We start from the raw sequence: 13,962 nt of genomic DNA, 5'->3' as shown, positions 1-13,962 counted from the left end.
AGTATTTTAGGATGTAAAAGGGAGTGGTGAAGTATTATTTCATGCTACTAAAGTAAGCTGAAATTTCTGGATATAAGATAATGGCAGCAGAGAAATACAAATTCAACCTGACTATAACTCTTGACTTACACAATATTCTATAACTTGAGTACTCAAGAGCAAGAAGCAAAAGTGGTGAAAAAAAACTGAAAAGGAACATCAGAATAATCTTACACACATTTGACTTCTCAACAGCTGCCCATGATTAAGACTGTAATCCCATTCACACACCTGGGCTGAAGCCTTAATTAACTCGGTGGGCCTTACTTCTAAGTAGACATGCTTAGGCTTGTGCTGCACAGCTTCAATTACTACCATTTACTAGGGAGTAAGCCCCACTGAACACAGTTAGACTTGGACTGCAATCCCAACCATGCATCCTAGTCCTATTGGACTCAATGGAGCATACTCCCAGATAAGTACATTTAGGATTGCATCTGCCCCTCTCCATTGCTGTAAACAACCAAGTGGGTGTATATGTATATGCCATGATTCAACATGCTCCTCCATTTGGTCCTCAAGCCTGAGAATGAAGGACTCACCAAGTCTTCCATATACAAATTATCAATGATAAACTTTCACAGGCCGTTTGCATAGGACAGCGCCTCTGAGGTTATTATAATTGTTTCATAATGAATTGCTAGGAAATGGCTACCCAGTTTAGAAAGGGAAATAGAGCCATGAATGAGCAGGTTCCATTGGAGGATGCAGAGACACCTGAGCAATGCATGGACTATAAATGGAGCCAATGGGAGAGGAGGACACTTTCTTTCCCACCTGGCTGGTTGTAGCTGTGAAGGATGGAGAACCACCTACGACTGTGGGCTTTATTTCTTTTAGCTGCTGCTGTTTCTGCCCGAAATAACTCTGGTAAATGCTGGGGGAAGAAGGGGAAGTTGGAATTCTCTTGTGTGGAAGGGTTAACTAGGAACTGTTGAAACTTTTTTTTTTGTAATGGTATGCTAACTCTCATGGGCTTGGTTTTAATAGGTGTTGACTTTGTCTTTGCTGTTAGATGCTTTGTGTTGTTCTTAGAGGAAATTCCTCCTGTTATGAAACCAGCCAAGGTATAACGTCATTAAAAAACTAGTTGAGCAGTGATTGGTGGCAAATGTTTACTATGAAGCTGCCTGGTACTGGCCTCGATTGATTGACTGATCTAAGTGGAGATAACTGGACAACTTTCTTTAACTTGCATTGAATTCATGGGGAGGTTGTTTCATGCTAGCAGGCTAGCTTTACTAGCTAGGGCTAACTAAAATAGGTGAGGGGGAACATTTGAATCTTCCAGAACTCTTCTTCAGACAGGCTGTTACTCAAAATGGGGGATAGATGTGGAATGAGGAAGAGAAAAGCCCTTTATGATAGAAATACCAGAATGTTATTGGATGGAGTAACCAGGATGTGATGAGCAAACATATGAGTTACTGTATTTTTCCATGTATAAGACTAGGGTTTTTTACCAAAAAATTAGGTCTAAAATTGGGGCTCGTCTTATACACAGGTAATGCTGAGGGGTGTTTCCTTAATTTGGAATCCCCCAAAATAGGGGTTGTCTTATACATGGGGGCATCTTATACACAGAAAACTATGGTATGTTTCACAAAATGAGAAGTGGGAGTGGGGAAACTGGCCATGAAGAAAGAGCCCAAAGGTCACTGGAAGGTGGGGCAGCAGCAGCCTTCTGTTGAATCAGGCTTGGGTAAGGGCTGTGACCTCTGTGGGGCTTCCTCTCTGAGGAAGCATACAAAGAGGAAGGCCATTAATTAGATTGCACTGCACCAGGTTTCCAGCTGCACACTGGACAACTTGGACAAAGCAACAAAAGGAGCCATTCCCCACAATTATTTTGAAAATTTAAATGCCAGCAGTTACTTAGGCTCTAGTCCAGCCAAAAGCAGAATCCATTGAATTGCTGTGAGGCAGACCACAAGAGAAATATGTGGTAGGCTTTATGTTAATAAAGCTGAAGATAGATTTTAGGTGGTGCACTACGTAGATAGAAGCTAAATCGGGTATTATTGGCTAGTGCTTGGAGGGTGTGAAGAAAACCCATTCCTTTGGGTAGTTTTGCCTAGTGGCTGGAGGGCCCACCCAATCCAAGGTGGCAGGTGATAATCCTCTGCTTCTAGCATACTTCTCGTCAGTGTTTTCTTTTCTGGGGGTACTCAAGGGTATGCAGCACCAGTAACTTTCCCCCCAAATGTTAAAAGTGTAGCACTTGTTACTGTTAATTAATAATATTTTATTATTTATACCCCACCCCCCTGGGTTTCCCCAGCCACTCAGCCTTTATTGGCATAAGTTTAAACAATGAAATCATACAAAGTCATCCAAATACATTAATAATCCAAACACATACAATATATAAAAGACTAGACAGCCACCACTGAGAAAATCAATGATGTGGCACTTATTGTAACAACTTCATAGTGAGTACCAGAGCCTTTTTTTCTTCTTCAAACACACACACACACACACACACACACACACACACACACACACAGCTTCTCTTGATAGGCTAAACTTTCCATTCTCCAAAACACACACAAATTGTAGGCCCATCTGGGGTGGGGGAGTCAAAATGTTACCATAAATATAATGTCAAAAGTAATTATCAAATGTCTGAGTCCTTAAAGTTGACTTTGTGACTTTCTGGGAAACCTCTTTCAGCCTGATGGGCCAAGTTCCCCTCATGTTTTTTTGTGTTTTTTTAAGCAATTCTCTGAACATGTGCAGTTTCATGTTTTAAGCTGAAACTTGCTTGATGAATGATAGCACTACCAAGAGCACAGGAATACATTGGGGTTTGCTTCTGCTGATCTGATGCTGAACCCATTTACTTGGCAACAGGTCTGTTTTATTTTAGAAAAAGAGAACTTTTTTAAAGTAAAAAACAAACAAAATAAGCATCTATAACTGTGTACGTATCTCTCCAACGGTTCCCTAACTACAAATTCTTAAAATTAAGAAGGAAGGGAGGATGGTGTGACAACCCCAGTGCATCATAGCATGGCCATACTAGGCCAACCAAGGTGGTGATGTTTGCTCCTTCCCCCATTACCTGCCACTCTCTCTGGCATCCTATTTCAGGGATTTCAATAGGCGTCTGGTTAGCCACTGTGGAAAGCAAGATGCAGGGCTGAGAGGCTGCTTGGCCTACTAGCTGCCATATTCTTTACAGTAACATATTGGTTCTGTTCATGACTGTAAAATGATGTGTGTCTGTGTTCACTAAATGACCCGTCCTTGTGCTTTCTGCAGTGTCTGTGTCATGCGGCAGCTCGCACGTATTGATCACAGTGCCGGTGGATCTCTTTGGGACGGGCGTGGCTGTTGGCGTTCATGAACTGACCCTGGGATCTGGCTGTTCTGTGACTGCTGTTTATCAAGATGTGCTGCAGCTGGAATACCCTCTCCATGCATGTGGAGCCATCAGAGAAGTAAGAAAAGCCTACACAGAATTGAGGAAGCTGGACTAGATGGATCTTGAAGATCCTTTCCAAAACTAGGATTCCAGGATCCTTTGTGACTTGTCTGGGTTATATACAGAGCCGTAGCTAGGGGGTGGTGAGGTGATTCCCCGCCCAGGGGCGCAGGTGAGGGGTATGTGTGCAAAATTGCCTAAATGTCTCTTGGCACTAGCCAGTCATGGTTCTATCACCATAAGCTACAAGTAGATTTGCAGTTGATGATACACCATTGGGAGCATTGTGTATAATTTTTTATTCTACGTTACATCCACATCAGAGGGCAGGGGTACTGGATCATGGAATACATTCATTGTAACCTTTTGTGGAGTGTGCCATTTTATGACCCTATTTTGTTTGTTTTGTTCTCCCCCCCCCCAAAAAAAAAGACTGAGAGTGTTATGCTGTATTGCTATAATAGGGTTTTTCTTTTCTTTAAAGAAGGGGGGGATGGGACCAAAGGATGATGAGCAGAATTTCTTTAAATGCTCTTTCATGAAATCTAACCTGATTGTGTCATAGCAGTTTGACACCAAAATATAAATTTAACATTCTAGCATTATGCTGTGTAGATGGCAGCTTCAGTGGACTTTGGGGGGTTTGCACTTGCCTCTATACTGCATAGCTTTGATTTCTGCTTTGAACAGCTGGGTGGTAAGAAGACTGGGAGTTTATATAGGCTCGATAACATTGGGTTTTCCTGAAATGCTATCTCTTTCACAGTCTTGTAAAAGATCCTAAAGACTTACAACTTATATCTGGCTCCTAGTTCCTCCCAGACAGTATCCACTATAGAAATGTTCTCTACTACATACCTTCCGCTGCAAATGGTGTGATCCGGACCAGTCAGTTCTCACATCCCATAGATTGTTTCTACCTAAGGTAAGTCTTGGTTCTGGAAGGAATATTGTGCAAGTGAGAGATGCTGGGCTATCTCATTAATGTAAGAAAAGAAGGTGGGGCCTTCTTCTTCTTCTTCTTCTTCTTCTTCTTCTTCTTCTTCTTCTTCTTCTTCTTCTTCTTCAGATTTGCAAAAGACAATAAGCAAAGTAGCAAACTAAAATACATTTTTTAAATTAAAAAAACCCAGTCATAACGGTAAGGAGAATGAGTGCTGTTTTTCTAGAAAGGGAGGTACTAGAACTCACCATGAACGCCTCACTCGTTCTCTTAGAATGGCCATGGCGCCCACCTGAGAGGTGCCAGAACTGAGTTCCGGAGAGTTCTGGCTGAAAAAAAAGCCCCGAGGAGAATAAAAATAAAAGAGCTAGAAAAAGAATGAGTAGCATAAATGTGTAGCATATATTCAGTCATGGGATACAAGGTTCATATGTATACAAAATATATCCAGGACTCATAAATGTCTCCAGATAAAATCATGTTTAGTAGGAATATGCCAACCATGAAATTGTTTTGTCATATAAATCACAAACAGCCCCCAAACAGATGCAAAGTCTGAGGGGTCTGCAACGCCTCTGGCAGCATGCCTCTTATGCTTTTGATCACATCTGGTCTCCAAATACTTAAATGTGTGGATCTAGCTTCTCCCATTGGCTATCTGGCCAAGGTAGCATCTTTCATTCTAGGAAGAATGTTTTAATGGATGGATTGTGTTAAGGAGATGTTGAGATGTCTTGGTGTCTATCCCTGAGGTTTGATCCTTAGCAAAGTGTGGCAATTTAGTCTGCAGCTGCTAAAACACCATGTACTTTGGGGGCCTACAAGGATAATAACAGCATGCAAAAAGAAAGAAGAGGCATGTGATGCATAAGATCTGTCCTACAGAAAGAGCAATAAGCCTTCTGAATTATATAAGAAGGAAGTAGATGAAACCTGGTTTCTCTTCTAGGTCATGGAATGTCTCCTCACTTGGAATACAGCCCACATGGATCCCTTTCAAATCCACCGTGATGGAAAATCAGCGCTTGGAGTTTGCCCTTGAAGTTTATGACAGTGAGTGCTCTTAATCAGCTGGCTAGCATGCCTCTCTCCAATTTACAGTAAGCTGCAATATTAGTTAAACCTAGGAACAGAGTTGCCCACTTGATTAAACATTGGTTGGAGAGAGGTGACAATAGTTTATTTGGGAAACAAAAGGTGTTTTCTTATAGGGTCGTTTGCTTCTGGTGGATACGTGTTCCATTTGCACCTCTGCAAGGTTTTTTGGGGGGGTTTGTAAGCTTTTATACAGTAATGGCTGGTGGTCTTTGGCTCACAGGCTGCATTCTCCCTTGGCCAGTTCCCTTGGCCTCGGCCCAGTATACCTGAAGGAGCGTCTTCACCCCCATTGTTCTGCCTGGACACTGAGGTCCAGTGCCGAGGGCCTTTTGGCGGTTCCCTCACTGTGAGAAGCAAAGTTACAGGGAACCAGGCAGAGAGCCTTCTCGGTAGTGGCATCCGCCCTGTGGAATGCCCTCCCACCAGATGTCAAAGAAATAAACAACTATCTGACTTTTAGAAGACTTCTGAAGGCAGCCCTGTTTAGGGAAGCTTTTAATATTCAATGAATTATTGTATTTTAATATTTTGTTGGAAGCCGCCCAGAGTGGCTGGGGAAACCTAGCCAGATGGGCGGGGTATAAATAAATCATCATGACCATTATTTATTAATATTTCAACCTTTTTGAGTCCATGGCTCCCTTGACGAACTACCTTCTTTCTGTGGCACCCCTGTGGCACTCAGGAGCCCAGTAATGTCACCCCTTGCCTTCAGAGATGGCAGCCCCTCTCTTTTTCTAACACCCTCCCTCGTGGAATGTTCCCTCTCCTCTCCACTCTCCTTGGGAGTCCTCTGGGCAGCCACTGCTGCTGCCCCTGGTCTCTGAGCCAACCCCCCACCCCAAAGAAAGGTGCCTCCTCATGCCGCCCCACAGGAGCCTGGGAAGAGGATGCCTCAAGTCTTAGCAGCGCAATGGAGACTGGCTGAAGGTGAATGTGAGGCCACCATCTTTCTCATCTTGGGAGGCAGCGGTGGGTGCCACCAGGCCAGCATGGTGGAAAGGCTCCCCTTCAGCACCCGGCACTCAGCTCCCAGGCAGGCCTTACACAGCAAACACAAGGCCAGTGCAATGCCTGTCTGCCTACCTGCCTGTCCGGCCTCCCACTTGTCTGCCCATTCCCAACAGCAAGGGATGGTGGACTGGCTGGCTGGACTCCCTCACCCACTTGCTTACTCCAAGGCCACTTCAGCTCCTGGCAACCAGTACCCCCTGACCAGCCCCAAAGGCCCCATTCACCTGGGGAGCTTGTGGCCAGGGCTGGTGTAATAAATAGCTGTGCAAGCCTTTGAGAAGCAGAGACTTGAGAAGGCATCAGAGGAGGGAGGGGAGGAAAGAGAGGGGTGGAGGCCACTGTTGCCTGTGGCACCCCTGGCCATCATTCAAGGCACCCCAGGGTGCCACCGTACACTGGTTGAAAACCACTGCACTAGGGGCTAATTGCCAGGGCTGGGCATGGGCACCTCATGCTCCTGCAGAACACATTCATGCACAGACACATAGGCCCCTCCTCAGCTGATCAGTCAGTGGAGAGGTTACATTATGCAGTATGTTTGAATGTTGAATGTGTAAGTGTATGACTAGAGACAGCAGATAAAACAAACACCATTAGATGTGCTGCTTGCTAAGTGTTTAATGGTTATTGTATTTGTTTAAAAACCAGTAGAAATTTGTTTTAAAATGGAGAAGGGACAGCAGCAAGGAGGAAATGGTTTACACAGAAGGGGCCCATTAAAGAAATCTTACCCAAGTCCTTCCAAATAACCTGGAAGTAATACTGGCAGGTGAAGTGCTGTGTTCTAGCAAGGGAGCTTGTAGTTATGTGGCTCTTGGCTTGCTTCTTACTGACGTGTATGTAATGATTCTATGTTCTTCCTTCCAGGTACCTGGTCAGCACCTAGGTCTGACCCCACTTACTATCTTGGGGATCTAATCAACATCCAAGCATCAGTAAGGAAGGGCAGCCACGTTCCTCTGAAGATCTACATTGATGAGTGTGTTGCCCGGCCAAACGCTGAGTCCTCTGTGAAATACGAAGTCATCACAAACCATGGGTAGGAGATGGGGAGTGGCAGGCCCAGGCATGGGGGAATGGCAACAGGGGGAAAGAAAACTGGAATTGGTTCTATGGCTGTGACCACATTCAACACTGAAGTTAATTGAAAATGGGACTTGAGCTAGGGGTGGCGAAGCTCTTCTAAGCTAGGGGTGGCAAAGCTGTGGGCCCTCCAGATGTTTTTGGAGGGCAGCTCCCTTCAGCGCTGACCAGCAGAGCCATGTGCTGCCGCTGCCATTGTGTTTCGCTGGATCCAGAGTTTGCTACAAATTGTTGTTGTGCAAAAGAAAGGAAGAGGTATTAAACACTATATGCCTGTTGAAATAAGAGTACGTTCGCTTCTTCTTTTTTCTTGAAAGATAGATGTTTAGCTTGTTTAGAAATTGACCAGCTCTGCCATGAGGGTGGCACTCATGCCAATAATAGGATGGAGGAAATTGGATCCTTCATGCCTTCTTCTGTCTGTATTGCAGGTGCCTTGTAGATGGGCAGCAAAGCAACTCCCGTTTCCTCCCCACGCAGGAAGATGGAATCCGCCGCCTCCAGCTGGACACATTCACCTTCATTGGGGCCTCCAACCACCAGGTTGAGGGGGAAGGGGGGGGAGGGAACTGAACCTCTGATATGGGACTAGTACTACACTAGTTTTATGGTCAACTGCTGTTTGGGGGGACAGTGGAGTTAGTAAGCATGTGGAAAATCTAATGTCAACTTTATGGATGAGACATTGCCTCACGTCAATGAGTCTGTGTGAGTGATGAGGGCATCCTTCTCTTAGCCTTCCAATTTTCCCATCCTGTGAGGGCCCATGGGCCGTGTTGTCCCGTCCCCCCATTTATCTCACAAGGAGCTTGAATGGCACATCTACAATATCAGATGCATCCTACTTTGGGCGGTGCTGGTGAGAGTCTTTGAGTCTCCATGCCAGGCATTTGCACTCTGCCACTGGGTTGATGAACCTGCCCTTGTATGTGTCAGATTTAGTTTTGCAAGGTCCTCCCTAGCCTACAAATGCTAGGAACAGAGTGACAACCTAATGTACAACCTAATTTGATTGTCTAGATCTACCTCATATGTCACTTGAAGGCGGTGCCTGTTGGCTCTGCGGACCCTCGCAACAAGGCATGCTCCTATGACCTCACTACTGCATCATGGAGTTCCTATGAAGGAGGAGATTGCTCCTGTTGTGGTTCTCCTAGTGGATGTGAGAGCAAGAAGAGGAAGAGAAGGCAACAGCAGCAGAAAGGTGAAATCTTCTCCCTAAAACCTATTTTGTATCATTGACTTTATGTACCTGCTAATCAAAAGGTTCAAAAGAATGACTGCCTACTGCAGAGATGCAGTTGGACTCCAACTTCCAGTATTCCCAAGTCACAATGGTCAGTGGTCAGGGATGGATGGAAATTGTAGTCTACGTCTGAAGGACACCATGTTGACTTCCGCTGGTCAACTGGCTCCATTTGGCGCCCAGACAGAAGCAGCCACTTATTTGTAACTTGTATGGCTTCACTCGCTCGTTTCACCATAAATTCTGGGAACAACATTTCCAACCATGACCTATATTTGGAGGAGAGTTAAAACAGCTTGCCCTGTTCATTTCTATACAAGAGCTGTACAGAGAAGGCTGAAAATACTGTGTTAAGGCAGTGGGGTAACAACAAATGGGCGAGTAGATCTGCATTCGTGAGCCTTTGATTTGTGCTTCCTCCTTGCAGAATTGTCTGGAGAAGCCAACCTCAAGCTTGGTCCCCTTGCACTGAAAGGAAAGCCAACAAACAGCTCCTCCACACTGAATGACATCAGCACTTCTGAGACGATGTCTGTGGTGACCAGATATGCCACACTCAAGGCTCCCCAGGCTGCTGAGTTGCCTGCTAACCAGAGGGTGACTATTATCGTGAGGGAGAGAGTGAAGGAAGGATCTGGTAAGAGCTTCAGAATTAATAGAGAATGGTCCAAACACAATGATAAATTTTTCAGCACAGCAACGACTTAACCTGACAAGACTAATTATGTATGTTAACATGAAACAACTAAATTGAGCTGCACAAAATCCTGACATGTTTTTGGCCATAATATTTAGGAGTGAAATAAGATGGAACAAAAAAATAGCCCTCTTGCATTTTATAGCAGGGGGACAGGCCCTTCAGTTTGTTACCTAGGAATTCCATGAGATTTGAACAAGGTTCTGTCACTTGGGCCATATGGGATGGCTTTATTTTGTGTAGGCATGGTGCAAGACAACTAGGTGTGAACAGCACCAACTCAGCAATAAACTGCTGTGTGGAGAAGGGCCTGTTATTGATGCAGTAGATGACGTCCCTTTTCTGTAAGGCTTGATTTGAGCCTGGGCTCAGATCCAAAACCTGTATTTGCCCCCAGCAAAAGTGCCTTTTGGCATCAGCAGAGTATACTTTCCTTGTCACTGAAAAGCAACAACCAGTTGCTTTGAGACTGGAGGCCTGTAGGTCTAAAAGCCTTGACACCCAGTAAGCTCTGAATTTTGTTGCACAGTGTCTTTCTAAAATTTGAAGTACAAATAGTTCTGTGATGTGGATGAAGTAAGGAACAACCAGCTTTATAACATCTCTGTGAACTGCCTCTGTTGATTACTCCTCTTTTCCCTCCCTTCTGCCAATAGGGTTCTTCCTCCATTTCCCCTTCTCCATTGCCACCATGGTCATAATAACTACCTGTGCCTTCATTATATTTCTATCGATTATGGGCTGCTACTGCTCCAGCAGACGGTCCCGTCGTGGATATCGCATGAAGACCATCCGTGCAGCTTTGGTGGAAGTTAGTGCCGTTGCCATGGCACCTGCAGCAACTGGCTCAGTAGCTGTTGTTTCCGCTGGCAAATCCAGAGCTATCTCCAAGAGACCTGACAGGAGAGTAGCCAGCAGCTAGTGGGCAAATGGCTTCTCTCCGAAGATTCAGCTGTTTAACAAATAAATGATTGACAGTGCAAAAACACAAAAGTGTGGTGGTATTTTATTAAAAACTGTACACAAGGGATTTGAAGTGGAGAGTTAAAAACAAAAATGGAAGGGCAGGCCCATGGATGTATTCTTCTGCTTTCTAGAAATTGCTTGCCTAGTGGTGCCTGTGAAAGACCTTAGGACCTTTTCGAAATTGGAAAGTAATGAGGGAGAAATGTGATTCAGTTTGTATTTAAAGGTGAACCTACCAAATTCACACTTCCTGAAATTATACGAGTTCTGAAGCAGCGCCATCCTTTGAAATTCACTCTTGTCCAAATTTTGCAATGTGGTTCTCCAGTGAAGTAATTTGTGCATAATACTGCATATATGAGTGAAAATAACATGCAAAAAAAGTATATTGGGGGAAATCGTGCTATGAAAACTGTCCAGATGGGAAAATTGCATACAAATCTGTGTATATTAAGGAGAAATTTACACTAACATGCTGATAGGTTTTCATGGGGACCTTTTTTTTTGTATACTGATTTAAATACAGTGGTACCTCAGGTTAAGAACAGTTTGAGGTTAAGAACAGACCTCCAGAACGAATTAAGTTCTTAACCCAAGGTACCACTGTATTTGGAAAAAGTGAAATGGAAAGAAATAAAAATTGACAGATTTTCCCACCCCTTTTTGGAGGTCATTATGAATTTTACACCACCCACTCATATTTCTATGTGATCATGTGTATACTTCTTTACATATCCAAGCTGGAAGATAAGCAGACCCATGGGATCTTTGCCACAAGAAACAAACATGGCCACTTTCTCTTGTAAACTGTTTAAGTTCCTAGCTTGCTGCCCTCTTCCTCTGAGTCAGCTAATCAGGACAGAATAACTACAAATTAGGGGGACTAATAAGAGGAGTTCCCAACCTGCCTTTGTCATGCAACACTGCTGTGGGGTAGCAGTCAGGAGATATTGGTAGAGTGGGAATGCTTTTCCTCTGCAGTCCTCTCTCACTTCAATATGAGCCTTCCCCCAATGAAGACCAGCTGAGGAAAAACAGCAACACGCTAATGCTTTGAGAAGCCTCAGGAATAGAAGTTACTGGTGCTACAGGAGAGGATTTGCAAATCACTCCTCACCCATCCCTTTCTGCCTTCTGTTGCTATCTCTCTTCCTTCTCCAGTTCAAATGTCTTTCATAATAAATAAAGCAAACCCCCCCTATTCTCTCTATCATTGTAAATAAAACAAAACCACTTTGAGTAAGCGGTTTAACTTCCAAACCACAAAATGTGTCATCTGAGGTTACTTTGGATAAACAGCTTGAGGAACAGGTGGCACAGAATAATAACAGCAGGATTGCCTGTGACAAGGAAGTTCCTTGTCCCAACTTACTCTGCTTTTGATGTGCATATGCAATGACTATCTCAAAGGTGTACTCTTCTGCTTAATTGTGACACGAATGTGCCTTACCTTTGGATGGAAGCTAATTTGAGGGGAAGAAGGCATCCAATAGCAGTATTTCTCAAGGAACTATAGGGTAGGTAAAGGCAAAAGGTAAAGGACCCGTGCCCTTTGGTGTTGCTCCGCTGATGCTGACCCACCACCCATGGTGGAACCTCTTTTTATGCTGGGCAGAAAAGCACCGGTGCTGGGAACACACCCTGTGCCAGCAGCAGAAATCCCTGCCTGCGCTTCCTTCTTGGCTTGCTCAGCACCAGCATCGCCACTGTGTGGCAGTACTGCTTCACTCAGGCCACACATAGGTCTGGTGGGGGTGGGCAGGAGTCAATAAAGTTCTTGGGTAACCACATTCCTAGAAGGGGCACCATTCGCCCTTCTCTTTCAGGTGAGAGCCTGTCTTGTCATCTACATTACCTGCACAATAGTGGTGGCTGTGATCAATGTTTTCTACTTGGAAGACATACTGTTCAGTCCCTGTTATGGGAACTTGAGGTGCAGTAGAACTGAGGAGTACTGTGAAATGGGGCATCAGGTTGCAGTGAGTACTTCCTGGGTCCAAGCCAGGTCTCTGTTTCCTCCATGAAAACTACTTTAGAATAAACAGTGCTACTGGCATACAGATGTGGAAGCTGCATCAGAGGGGTGGTGGGTAGGGAGTTATTAATTGCCAGTATAATGCTGGGCACCCTCTCTTGTTTAGATGCATACAATAAATAGCATGCACGCACCCACAAGTTACATTCTACAAGAAGAAAATTCATTTTCTGGGGTCAAAGCATCTAGGTGCAAATGCACTACAGTAGTCCTTGAACTTAATCCGTTCCAGAAGTCCGTTCCAAAACCAAAGCGTTCCAAAACCAAAGCACACTTTCCCATAGAAATGAATGCAACATGGATTCATCCATTCCAGACTTTTAAAAACAACCCCTAAAATGACAAGTTAACATGAAAGTAAAATTGGGAAATGGGGGGATAATGGGGATTATGTACTTTTGTTAAAATTGTCATGTTGGAATTCCTAATAAAAAATTTATTTAAAAAACAACAATGCACATGTGCTGAGCTGCAAATGTCCCACCCATAGCAGATATGTCATGCTGCACCTACTGGTGTGAACATAAAAAAAGCAGGATGCACATCTAGAAAAAACTCAGTGCTCCTGATGCTGTCATCTGCTGGTAGCTTACAATGGAAAAGCAATAGGATAGCACTAGGAACCACCCACCGGGAAGCAGCCATACTCTGATGAAAGTCCCAGGAATTCTTCTATAGAGATGCCTAGCTCCCCTCCATAATTGCACTTTTCAGCTTCCCTGGAATTGTACTGTTTAAGTCTGTACTGTATGAATATCTTCAGCCACAGAAGCTGCATGAGCCTTGGCTACTTTGCCATATGTTTTTTGTTTCTTTTGCCTTTTCTGGCTGCAATATGCTTCTGTGTGATTTTTTCCCTACATTGAATCCCTGGAGTGACTCTGCCAGTCAATGTAAACAATATTAAACTAGATGAACCATGGCTTCCTATGTTGTTCCTATGATCTAGAATTGCAAGGCCTGCAGACCTGTGCTTCCAATACCTTAAAATCAATGGGACTCACATCTAAGTAAATGTACAGTACCTCAGAGTCAGCTGTCAATAAGGCTCTCCTTTGAGCAGAGAGTAACAGAACAACCATCTCATTCACTGTCTCATGCTCTATTTTGCAGGAGTGTTGTACAGTCATGCATAGCAATCTCCTGGTTTTAACTTCCCTAGGATTCTTTATTTGCATCTCCATGGCAGCCTTTGGATGCAAAGCTGTGTGTCGTAGATAGACCACTGCTGATTAGGATGCGGTAAGTTTGCTAGTCTTCTATTATGGGAGGAAGCGGGTGCCAAGTGATGTAGGAAATAGCAAGGTCAGAGATTCATGAGTTGGAGAAGAGGAGGCTGGAGACAGTGATAGAGGCACATGCTATTTTGGTCACTAATGCCCTGCACCAAACACCATCACATCCCAGACTCATA

General features: G+C 44.2%; 2 protein-coding genes across 2 annotated transcripts; both read left to right on the top strand.

Annotated features, from left to right (window-relative positions):
* Positions 1–1,674: 1,674 nt before the first annotated feature.
* Positions 1,675–10,540, top strand: LOC309356639 (zona pellucida sperm-binding protein 3-like; the record flags this gene model as incomplete). Its single annotated transcript, XM_081888193.1, has 9 exons — positions 1,675–1,741; positions 3,304–3,482; positions 4,279–4,391; positions 5,359–5,462; positions 7,389–7,560; positions 8,036–8,147; positions 8,625–8,808; positions 9,278–9,487; positions 10,204–10,540. The coding sequence occupies 9 exons, from the start codon at positions 1,675–1,677 to the stop codon at positions 10,467–10,469; spliced, it is 1,407 nt and encodes a 468-aa protein (XP_081744319.1). The 3' UTR covers positions 10,470–10,540.
* A 287-nt stretch (positions 10,541–10,827) lies between these two features.
* LOC309356633 (uncharacterized protein) lies at positions 10,828–13,784 on the top strand (the record flags this gene model as incomplete). The annotated part of the gene is made up of 3 exons (XM_081888180.1): positions 10,828–10,845; positions 12,340–12,492; positions 13,662–13,784. 3 exons carry the CDS (start codon positions 10,828–10,830, stop codon positions 13,767–13,769), a joined length of 279 nt encoding a protein of 92 aa, XP_081744306.1. The 3' UTR covers positions 13,770–13,784.
* Between the last annotated feature and the right edge of the window lie 178 nt (positions 13,785–13,962).

Source organism: Podarcis melisellensis (assembly GCF_964234715.1).
Source record: "Podarcis melisellensis genome assembly, chromosome: 1".
Classification (NCBI taxonomy): Eukaryota; Metazoa; Chordata; class Lepidosauria; order Squamata; family Lacertidae; genus Podarcis; species Podarcis melisellensis.
Note: the sequence above shows the minus strand (reverse complement) of the source record. Positions and strands in the feature narration are given on the sequence as shown.